The sequence below is a fragment of the Rousettus aegyptiacus genome, unplaced genomic scaffold (genome assembly GCF_014176215.1).
Source record: "Rousettus aegyptiacus isolate mRouAeg1 unplaced genomic scaffold, mRouAeg1.p scaffold_m13_p_10, whole genome shotgun sequence".
Classification (NCBI taxonomy): domain Eukaryota; kingdom Metazoa; phylum Chordata; class Mammalia; order Chiroptera; family Pteropodidae; genus Rousettus; species Rousettus aegyptiacus.
The window spans coordinates 78,498,193-78,510,775 of NW_023416285.1; the positions used below are offsets into that span (position 1 = coordinate 78,498,193).

The 12,583-nt window shown below is 32.7% G+C and overlaps 1 protein-coding gene across 1 annotated transcript in view; it reads right to left on the reverse strand.

Moving 5' to 3' along the window:
• The window catches only part of CCDC7 (coiled-coil domain containing 7), a 98,546-nt gene that overhangs the window by 41,828 nt on the left and 44,135 nt on the right, over positions 1-12,583 (reverse strand). Inside the window, 2 exon segments of the mRNA XM_036228055.1 lie at positions 8,934-8,990; positions 10,101-10,162. Of these exon segments, the coding sequence (XP_036083948.1) occupies positions 8,934-8,990; positions 10,101-10,162 (119 nt within the window).

Here is a 12,583-nt window from a genome sequence, read left to right on the forward strand (position 1 = left end):
ATAAGAATAATGGGAATTTTCAAAGGTGGGGAAAAGCAGCAATGATTAGAAAGTATTTTCAGACAAATAGTTAAAGAGGATTTCCTAAATCTAAGGAATTCAGGAAGTCAACAGAACATCCAATTATCTCAACCCAAAAAGGCCTTCACCAAGACATATCATATCAAAATTATCAAAAAACAATGACAAATACAGAATTCTCAGGGCAGCCACGGAAAAGAAGACAGTAACCTATAAAGGTTACTTCTCAGCACAAACCTTACAACCAAGAAAGGAATAGAATCAAATATTCAAACTATTAAATGAAAGGAACTACCAGCCAAGAATAATATATTCAGCTAAGCCCTCCTTTAGAAATAAAGGAGAAATAAAGACCTTTCCAGACATACAAAATTGAGGGAATTCACTACGAGGCCTGCACTACAGGAAATACTGAAAGCGGTCAGCTCACTTAAAACAAAATGACAAAAAATATATACATAATTAGGAGTAAGATGAGTAGCAGGCTGATAAAAGCAGAGGAGTGCAACCCTTACTAAGAGCAGGGCATTATAAGCTTAAAGTAAGAAGAGATTTACTATAGTAAGATAGTAATGAACATACAGTATACATAAGAACAAATCGAGACAATGATGACTGAAAAGGGGAGGATTCAAAGATCCAAATTTGCAAAGGAGAATGCAGATAAGTCATGAGCAGAAGGGACAACTGTGTATATATAACTATCCTTTACATATTAATAATGGTAACCACATGCCAAAGATTCAGAACTGAGGTATATAACATAAAACAAGAAAGACCAGAGGGAAAACCCACAAAAGCCAACCAATATAAAGAAAACAGAAACACAAGGACATGGAAACACTAAGCAGCCAGAAAGCAAAATATAAAATGGCTATAAGAAGACTTCATATTTCAATAATCACCCTAAATGTAAATGGACTGAACTCGCCAATGAAAAGGCACAGAGTTGTAGAATGGATCAAAAAACAAAACTCAACCACATGTTGCCTCCAGGAGACACATCTCAGCTCCAAATATAGACTCAAAGTGAAAATGTGGAAAATAGTATTTCAAGCAAATAGCATTCAGAGATAAGAGGGAGTAGCGGTACTAATATTAGATGAAATAGGCTTCGAAATAAAAAAGGTAAAAAAAGATACTGAGGGACACTTTATAATGATAATGGGAATCATGTACCAAGAAGACAAAACACCTATTAATGTCTGTGCTCCCAATCGGGGTGCCCTAAAATACGTAAAGCAATTACTAACAGAACTAAAGGGAGAAACAGACCAAAACACTATTGTATAGGGGACCTAATCCCCCACTTTTGCATATGGACAGAGCATCCAAAAAAAAAATCAATAAAGAAATAACATCCTTAAATGACACATTAGACCAATTGGATATAATTGACATTTACAGAGCCTTACATCCCAAAACAGCTGCTCATACATTCTTCTCTAATGCATATGGAACATTCTCAACAATCGACCACACACTGGGACACAGAGATAACCTCAACAAATATAAGAGGGTTGAAATCATACCAACCATATTCTCTGATCATAATGCTTTGAAACTAGAGATCAACTGCAAAAAGAAAGCAGGGAGAACCACAAATACATGGAGATTAAACAACATACGACTGAAGAATAACTGGGTCAGAAAAGAAATACAGAGAGATCAAGAGATACATAGAAATGAATGATAATGATAGTACAACATATCGAAACTTTTGGGACACGGCAAAAGTGGTCATACGAGGAAAGTTCATATCATTACAGGCCTATCTCCAAAAACAAGAATGAGCTGAAATAAATAACCTAACACTTCATCTTAAAAAACTAGAAAAGGAAGAACAAAAGAGGCCTAAAGCCAGCAAAAGGAAAGAAATCATCAAAATTAGAGCAGAAATAAATGATATTGAAAAAAATATAGAAAAAATAAATGCAACAAAGAGCTGATTCTTTGAGAAGTTTAATAAAATTGACAAGCCCCTGGCTAGACTCACTAAAGAAAAAGAGAAAGAACACAAATAAACAAAAACAGAGATGAAAGAGGGGAAATTAAGACTGACATTGCAGAAATACAAAAGATCACACAAGAATATTATTCAAAAGTATATAACACCAAATTTAAAAACCTAGAATAAATGGATCAGTACTTAGAAAAATACGACCTTCCTAAACTGAATCAAGAAGAACTAGAAAATCTAAAAAGACCGATCAGCAGTATGGAAATTGAAACAATCATCAAAAACCTACCAAAAAGCAAAAGTCCAGAATGAGATGGCTTTACCAGTGAATTCTAGCAAATAAAAAGAAGACTTAATACCTATTCTCCTCAAACTCTTCCAAAAAATCTAAGAGGAGGCAATACTTCCCAACACATTTTATGCAGCCAATATTACTCTAATACCAAAATCTGGTAAACATAACACAAAAAAGAAAACTACAGACCAATATCTCCATGAACACAAATGCAAAAATCCTAAATAAGATACTAGCGAACAGAACACAGCAACATATTAAAAAGATTATATATTATGATCAAGTGGGTTTCATCCCAGGGGCACAGGAATGGTTCAAATCGATTAATGTGATACGTTGCATAAACAAATTAAAAAATAAGAATCATATGATCATGTCAATAGATGCAGAAAAAGCCTTCAACAAGATACAGCATTCATTTATGATCAAAACACTTATCAGAATCAGTATAGATGGAAAGCACCTTAACATAATAATGGCCATCTATGACAAAACCTCAGCCAACATTATACTTTATGGTGAAAAACTAAAAATCTTCCCTCTAAGATCAGGAACAAGGCAAGGCTGTCCACTATTGCCACTGTTATTCAATATAACATTGGAGGTCCTAGCGAGCGTAATCAGACAAGGGAAAGATATAAAAGGCATTCGAACAGAAAACGAAGAAGTCAAACTGTCACTATTTGCAGATGGCATGATTCTCTATATAGAAAACCCTAAAGACGTCATAAGAACACTGCTAGAAACAATAAACAAATGCAGTAAAGTCTCTGGATACAAAACCAATATTCAAAAATCCATAGCATTCCTATACTCGAATAATGAAGCATCATAAAAAGAAGTGGAAAAAATAATTTCTTTTGCAATTGCAAGAAAAAGAATATAATATCTAGGAATAAATTTAGTGCAACAAGTGAAAGACCTATATAATGAAAACTACAAGACTTGATTAAAAGAAATTGAAGAAGATACAAAGAAATGGAAAAATAATCCATGTACTTGGATTGGAAAAATTAACATAATTAAAATGACCATATTACTTAAAGCATTATACAGACTTAGTGCAATCCCCATCGAAATCCCATCAGCTTTTTTTTTTTTAAAGAATAGAAAAAAAAATCATCAGATTTGTATGGAAGCACAGAAGACCCTGAATTTCCAAAGCATCCTGAGAAAAAAGAACAAGGCTGGAGGCATCACTCTGCCTGACTTCAATTATACTGCAAAGCTACAGTAATCAAAACAGCATGGTATTGGCAGCCAAACAGCCACACAAATCAGTGGAACAGAATTGAGAGTCCAGAAATAAACCCATATTTATATAGGCAAATAATTTTTGACAAAAAAGCCAAAACATACAGTGCAGAAAGAAAAGCCTCTTCAATAAATGATGCTGGGAAAACTGGAAAGCCACCTGCAAAAGAATGAAACTAGACTGTTGTCTATCACTACACACTGAAATTAACTCAAAATGGATTAAGGACCTGAATAAAAGACCTGAAACAATAAAAAGCATAGAAGAAAACATAAGAACTAAACTCAAGGACCTTGGACTTAAAGAGGATTTTATAAATTTGACCTCAAAGGCAAGGGAAATAAAAGCAAATATAAATGAATGTACTACATCAAACTAAAAAGCTTCTACTCAGCAAAAGAAATCATCAACAAGGTAAAAAGACATCCATCCAAATGAGAAAATATATTTGCAAGCAACACCTCCAATAAGGGCCTAATATCCAAAATACACAAAGAACTCATATAATTCAATACCAATAAAAAACAAAAAAATGGGCAGAGGACCTGAACAGACACTTCTCTCTAGAGAACACAGAAATGGCCAACTATATGAAAAGATATTCAACATCGCTAGCTATTAGGGAAATGCAAATCAAAACCACAATAAGATAGCATCTCACACCTGTTGGAATGACTATAATCAACAGGAAAAGTAATAACAAATGTTGGAGAAGATGTGGAGAAATAGGAACCCTCATACATTACTGGTGGGACTGCAAATTTGTATACCCACTATGGAAAACAATATAGAGTTTCCTCAAAAAATTAAGAATTGATCTACCATATGGTCCAGCAATCCCACTACTGAGTATTCACCCTAAAGACTTAAAAACCCATATCCGAAAAGATATTTGCACACCGATGTTCATAGCAGCATTATTCACAATGGCCAGGACATGGAAGCAACCGAAGTGTTCTGTGATAAATGACTGGATAAAGAAGTTGTGGTACATATATACAATAGAATGTTACTCAGCCATAAAAAGAGATGAAATACTGCCATTTGCAACAACATGGATAGACCTCGAAATAATCATGCTAAGTGAAATAAGCCAGACAGAAAAAGGTTGAAAATCACATGATATCACTTATATGTGAGATAAAAACCTAAAAGCAACAAATGAACTGGACAAACAAACAGAGACTCATGTACATGGACAATGGACTAGTGGTTACCAGAGGGGAAGTGGGAAGGGGAAAAATAAATGTTAAAAAAATAAAAATAAAAAATAGAAAATAAAAAGAAATTTAAAAAAAAAAACTATGCGTCTACTGGCAAAGCTGGATGGAGGTCCAGTGTATGTGACCTACTTATGTTATTATATATTAGAGGACTCTATGATGCCAAAAGAGAACTTCATTAGGTATTGCTGCTAAGTCAATAAGATCTATGGGAAGACTCTAATAACCCTGTTAAATTTCTGAACTGAATCAAATAACCCAAAATGTTATCAAAGGTGCTACTTATAGGAAACCAACATAATGAAGATTCATAATAGTCAGTTAATTAGGGTGGTAACACAATCTTGTAATACAAGAATTATATGACATAAGACTGTCTCCTCACTGTTTGCTGCTAGATAAATAAAACATGACAAGTAGAAAGGAAATGTTAAGTGACATGAAAGCATACCATAGTTCCTTCCTATCCATGGACATGAAATACCTCTCCATTTATGTATATTTCTTTGATTTCTTTTCATCAGAATGTTGTACTTTTCCTCATATACATCTTGCATATATTTAGTTAGATAAATATCTAAGTATTGAGTGTTTTGGTGCTAATGTAAATGGTGTGTTTGTAATTTTGAATTCTACTTGTTCACTGCTCATACATACATAGGGAAGCAACTGCAATAAGAAAACTCTATATTGTTAAGATGTCAGTTCTTGTCAATTGGATCTTTAGATTCAATTTGATTCTAATCAAAATTCCAGCAAGTTGTTCTGTGGATATTGGCAATCTGATTCTTACCTTTATATGGAAAGGCAACAGGTCCAAAGAAGCCAATATGATGTTGAAGAAGAATAAAGTTGAATAACTGATACTATCCAAATTTAAAACCTACTATAAAGCTACAATAATCAAGATAGTGTGTACTGGCGAAAGAATAAACAAATAAATCAGTGAAACTGAACAGAGATCCCAGAAATAGGCCCACACAAATACAGTCAACTGATCTTTGGAGAAAAAAAAAAACGGTAATTTAATAGAGAAAATTTAGTCTTTTCAACATCTGGTATTGGAAAAATTGGACATATATATATGCAAAAATAATAATCTAGACGCAGACCTTACATCTTTCACAAGGATTAACTCAAAATGGATCACAGATTTAAATGTAAAACTGTAAAACTTCTAGTTTTAGGAAAAAAATTTAGATAATCTTGGATTCAAAGATGACTTTTTTATTAAATTTATTGGGGTGACATTGGTTAATAAAATTATATAGGTTTCAAGTGTACAATTCAATAATATATGTATATTGGATTGTGTAGTCACCAAAGTTAAATTTTCTTCTGTCACCACATATTTGACCCCCTTTGCCCTTAATTACCCCCTCATCTCTTCCCTTTGGTAACCACTAAACTGTTGTCTGTGTCAATGAGTCTCTGTCTTGTTTATTTGTTGCTTTCAGTTTTTATTACTTCAAATTATACTACAAAGTGATAATAATCAAAGATGACTTTAGATACAAAATCAAAAGTACGATCCATGAAAGATAAAAACCGGTTAATTCAACTTCACTAAAATTTACAAATTCTGCTCTGCAAAAGATAATTATTAAGAGAATGAAAAGATAAGCCACATATTGAAAGAAAATATATATCTGGTAAAGGACTTGTGTCCAAGATAAACAAAGAACTCTTAAAACTCAGCAATAAGAAAGCAAACAACAGAAAAAAAATGGGTAAAAGATCTGAACAAATACCTCACCAGAGAAAATAAACAGATGGAAAATAAACATATGAAAAGATGCACATCATATAACTTTAGGGAATTGTAAATTAAAACAATGAGACACCACTAAACACTTTTTAAAGCAGCTACATCCAAAACTCTGACAACACCAAATGCTAAAATGTGGAGTAAGAGGAATTCTCATTCTTATTGCTGATAAGAATGCAAAATGATATAGCCCCTTTGCAAGACAGTTTGGCAGTCTCTACAAAACTCAACATACTTTTACTATATGATCCAGCAATCACATTCCTTGATATTTAGCCGAATGAGTTGAAAAATGTCTACACAAAAACTTTTGTTTATAGCTGCTTTATTTGTCATTGCAGAACTTAGAAACAATCACGATTTCCTCCAATAGATGAATGGATAAACAAACTATAGTACATTTATACAAAAAAATTACTATTCAGCAATAAAAAAAATAACCTATAATACTAAGACATGAAGAAACTTTAAATGCATTTTGTTAAGTAAAAGACTGTATAGTTCTAACTACATGACATTCTTAAAAAGGCAATATTATAGAATCAAGATTAGTGGTTGCCAGGGATTCAGGTGGATGGAGGGAGAGATAAATAGGTAGAACACAGAATTTTTCAGGGCAGTAAAACTATTCTGTATCATACTGTAATGGTGAATACATGACATTATATATTTGTCAAAACCCACAGAACTATACAACCCCAAAATTGAATGCTATGTAAACTATGGGTTTAGTCAATAATAATGTATCAGTATTTATCAATTTTAACATTCTACCATACTAATGTAAAATGTAAATAATAGAAGAAGCTTTGTTTAGAGGGGTTGGGGGAGACTGAGTATATGAAATTCTATATTTTCTGCTCAACTTTTTATGCACCTAAAATTAAGCAACATCAAGGTTAAATGATAGTCTAAAGAGTTTTAAAAACAGAGTGGAATACAAAAGTAGCTTTTTTCTTATTAGTCTATGGAATCTAACAAAATTTAGAGAAAGGGAAGGGAAGGAGAGAATAAAGTTTGGCTGAAGAAGATGAAAGAGGGTACTTTTAAAAAAAAAGAGAGAGAGTATACAAGTGAAATAGAGCAATATATAGAAAAAGTAGAGCCGTATCAGTGAAACTCAGGGATTGAATCAGCTGCCAAGGAAAAAGATATGAATTTTAGAAAGGTGTTCCCCCACATTATCCAATGTAACCCTATCTTATTTTTCCCTTAAAAGTCATGCGCAATAGTTCTACTGTTATATTTTATTCTTTTGGAACTTTATTTTTTGGTTGAATGATATGTTCCATTGGCCTACAAATAGGCATAGGGACTTCTGTTTTTGTCCATGATGGAGCATCAGGGACCATAATTACCCTTTCACTTTAAGCTAATTAAAAACTGGACAAAATAAATAAAACAGCAATATGTGAACATTGGAAAACAGAAAGTGCAAAACAGTAATTCCTGACAGAAGGAAAACAAAGAAAAAAGCCCCATGATGACCCCAGCATACTGCCTGGAGTTTCTAGACCACAGCATAAGGAAGAGGAATCCAGAGTCTACTGGTCTCCTTGAGTTCAGGGACAGAGCTTAGAGTTTGGGGAGGCCAAAGGGGCTGGAATGCACCGGACACAGTACTGGAGAGAAGACAGCTGCACAGATTGGAAGTGAGCAAGCTCCATAGACGTGCAGAGGGTTTGACATAGAGAAAGGCCTTCACTATCTGCTCCAAAGCCCTAGATACCTTTCTACTCTACCTACTCAGGGTTCTCTTAGAGAGAGAGAATGTATAGCTGTCCTTGGTTTAAACATGGCAACACTAGGGTTTAAATCTGGTGTTGAAAGAGGACAGGATTCTCATCAATTTTTTCCAACCAAATTTTATTTTCCACTTGTAAACTGTATTCCATAGCACGCGCTACATGATTGTTACAAAATTCTCTCCATTATTAAGATATAAGCAAAGTAATTTCTCCTTCCTGTTGACACATAGTCATAAGTTTAATATACTAGTTCTAGCAGCTTTAACTGAGTACCTACCTATCAGCAGCATCAGTGTATATGAAGTGATCAGTAATTCATAGCAACAAAATCTATAAATGATCTTTTAAATTTATCACTGCTCTACCTTAAAGGCTTGCTACCCCTGCAACATTTCAGTGGCATATTCTAATCACAACTAAAAGTCCTCCATTCCAAGTAATATATGATCCTCCTCAAAAATGAGTCTATTTTTGATACCATGTAGCCTTAACTAGGAATTTCAATACTTGCTCGACAACCAGCTCAGTTGTATGACTCCAAACTTCAGGGAATCTATTGTTGTTAACTTAATAATTATTAATTTAAATTATAGAAAATAATAGAAACTAATGCACTCAATAAAGGTTATTAACACAATGATGCTTAAATAAGTGGAAACTTACATGGTTCAGTTGCAGGAACATCCATAAATTCTTCAGTTGAGTGGGCTTTTATGAATTCTGAAATAATAGTGAATTTGTCATAAGCATTAAATGTTATATATATGAGTTTAAATTTCATAAACTTCAATAAATTTTATATTTATTTTAATATTTTAATAAAATATAAATTTTATATTTATTAATAACTCATTCAAGACAAAAAAATGTTAAGAAAAGCAATACAGCTGCCAACACTATAGATCTCAACAAGTGGTTAATAGCTGAAAGAATGTGTATAACAACTGAGTCATATGAACTCGTCACTTTTCCAACAAAACTTGTTTTTCCTCTTATAGTCTCTTAGTTAATGTTACCATCATCTAATCTCCCTGTCATATCCAATCATCAAATGTTGCCAATTTTTCAAGGAAATATTTCTCAAATCTTCCCCTTGTCTTCTCTTTTACTTGAGTTCTAATCTAAGCACTTATTCCACTTCTAAGATACAGTGATAATTTCCCTTTCCTACTTCAAGTCCCCAAATCTATCTTCTACAATGTGGTCAGAATTATATCTGTAAAATTTAAATTAAATCCAAAACTGTCACTTCCTTACAATAAATCTTCAATGATTCCCTATTAAACAAACAAACAAATAAGATGTTCCTTAGCACAGCATCCAATCCCTCTGACTACCTCATCCATACCTATTGCTTTACACTTACCATTCCAATTTCGATTCCCAATTCATGCTGTTTATGTTATACCTTGTTCTTAAAATACCAAATATCTCCCCCTTCCTCACTTAATTAGGTCCTATTCATGTTTTAAGATTGCATAAAATTTTCCTTATTCCCTCAAGTTGAACAAGTTGGCTCTTTTCTGTACACTCACTGTAAATTACGCAAACATTTATCACACATTACATTACAATAAAAATGCAATATCAGTGCTTGTGTCTTTAGTAAATTGTGGGTTTTATAGGGGTAACAACCAAATTTTATTCATTCATGCACGCTCAGAATCTGAAACATAATCATAACTTCTAGTGAAAATATTAGACTAATTATTAAATATACTTTTAAATTTACTATTGTATAATTTTATGGCTATAAGCTTTTAAACTACAAGTCTCTAAATGATAATGTATTTAGGAAATCTTATGAAAGCTAAATATATAAACTATCACCTTCAATTTTCTGCAGTACTTTTTCATAACTTTGCGTTGCTTCAGGTAGAGTTTTACAATCCCTGTTAAAATGTCAATAAATAAATCACATTTATTATCAAAGGATAGTATTCTTAAATAAGAACTAGAATGTAGTCTCTAGACATATACAGTTTGTAAAATAAAATTTAATTCCTTGTTTAACTTTTATTGACAGACAATGAAGTAAATTATAGCAAGCAAATAAGTATAAAAGTCAAAATATGTAATTCCATGAATTTTATGTATTCCATGAATACGATTAAATATACCAACAACATTAACAACAAAAATAGAAAAAGTAAACTGGCTAGAAGCATGAGATTTCTTTTTACCAATGTGTTATTAATGGTATAATCATCAAGAGCACAAATTCTAGAGTCAGACCATTTTGCTCAAAACCCGTTTTACTCACTTACCAATTATGTGACTTTGGATACTTAAGTTACTTAACCTTTTGGAGCTCAGTTTCTTTGTCTATTAAAATTGGAGTATTAGGGTATCTACCTGATAGAGCACTTGTAAGGATCAAAGGATACATGTAAAGTTACTAGGAAAATCTCAGCACACATAAGACACTTGAATTTCAGGTATTAATTTTAATATATAATTAGAAATTGCTTTTGTACCTCACAATACATAGTTCAAGGGACGATATCTGGACCTCTGAACCAAGAAACTATTATGTAACCCTCATTGGAGCTAACTCAAGCACTCCCTTTCATTCCTTTAAGTCTCATCATTGACAGATGGAGATATAATAAAGTAATTGCATAATAAAGAATAGCTCCCTCCTAATTAGGGGTACTTTCTATTTTAATACTAAAATATAAAAAGTCTTAGTTTATGTTTAATGCAAAGGAAATGATTGTTCATAAATGTAAAATTTTACTTAGATAAGTTACTATACCAGATATGATTGAAGATAACAGAATAATAGAGTTGTGAACAAGTGAAAAAATATTCCATGTTCACAAATTGTTAAAATATTTATACTATCCCAAGTAGTCTACAGGCTCAATGCAGTCTCTATCAAAATTCCAATGACACTTTTTAGAGACATAGACAAACAATCCTAAAATTCATATAGAACCAGAAAAGAGATTGACTAGCAAATGAAAACTTAAGAAAAACAAATCATACTTCCTGATTTCGGAGTACAGTAATCAAAACAATATGGTACGAACATAAAAATAGACACATAAACCAATGGAACAGAACAGAGAACACAGAAATAAACTCAGGCATGTTATCAACTAATCTTTCACACAAAAGCCAAGACTACACAATAGTCTCTTCAATAAATGGTGCAGGGAAAATAGGATATATACATGTGAAAGAAAGAAATAGGACCATTAACTTAAACTGTACACAAAAATAAACTCAAAATGGATTAAAGACTTCAGTGTAAGACCTGAATCTATAAAACGCCTAGAAGAAAACATGAGAAAAAACTCCCCGACATTGGTTTTGGCAGTGATATTTTTGGTATTATACCAAAAGCACAGCCAACAAAAGCAAAAATAAACAAAAGGGATTATATCAAATATAAAAGTTCTGTAGAGTGAAGGAAATATCAACGAAATGAAAAGGCAACCTACAGAATGGGAGAAAACATGCATATCATATAGCTCATAAGGAGTTAATATTCAAAATTTATAAGGATCTTATACAAATCAATAGCAAAAAATAAATAACCCTATTAAATAATAAGCAAAGAAATAGACAAATTAATAGACATTCTGCCCTCCCCCCAAAAAAAGACATATAGATGGCCAACAGACACAAGAAAAGGTGTTCAACATCTCTAATCATCAGGGAAATACACGTCAAAACCACAATGAGATATTCCCTCACACCAGTTAGAATGGCTATTATCAAAAAAGAGATAAGTGTTGGCAAAGATGTGCAGAGAGGGAATACTTATACTGCTGTTGGCAGTGTAAATTGATAAAATCTTTATGGATAATAGTATGGAGGTTTCCCAAAAAAGTAAAAATAGAACTATCACATGATCCAATAATCCCTCTTCTGAGTATATATCCAAAGGAAATGAAATCTATATCTTCGAAGAGATATCTGCATTCCCATATATATGGAGTATTATTCACAACTGCCAAGATATGGAAAGAACCTAGTTTGCAGTCAATGGACGAACAGAGAAAGAAATGGTAAATATATACAATGGAATATTATTCAGCCATAAAAAAAAAAAAACAGAAAGTGTTGCCATTTGTGACAACATAGAAGAACCTGGAGGATGTTATACTAAGTGAAATAAGTCAGGTGGAGAAAAGCAAATACTGTATGATCTCACTCATATGTAGAATCTAAGAGTCAAATTCTTAGAACCAGAGACTAGGATGGAGACTTCCAGGGGCTGGGGAGTTGAGAAAATGGAAAGATGTTGGCACAAATTTTTGAGCCAAAGGGCACAAATTTGGGGGCCAAAGGGCACAAATTTT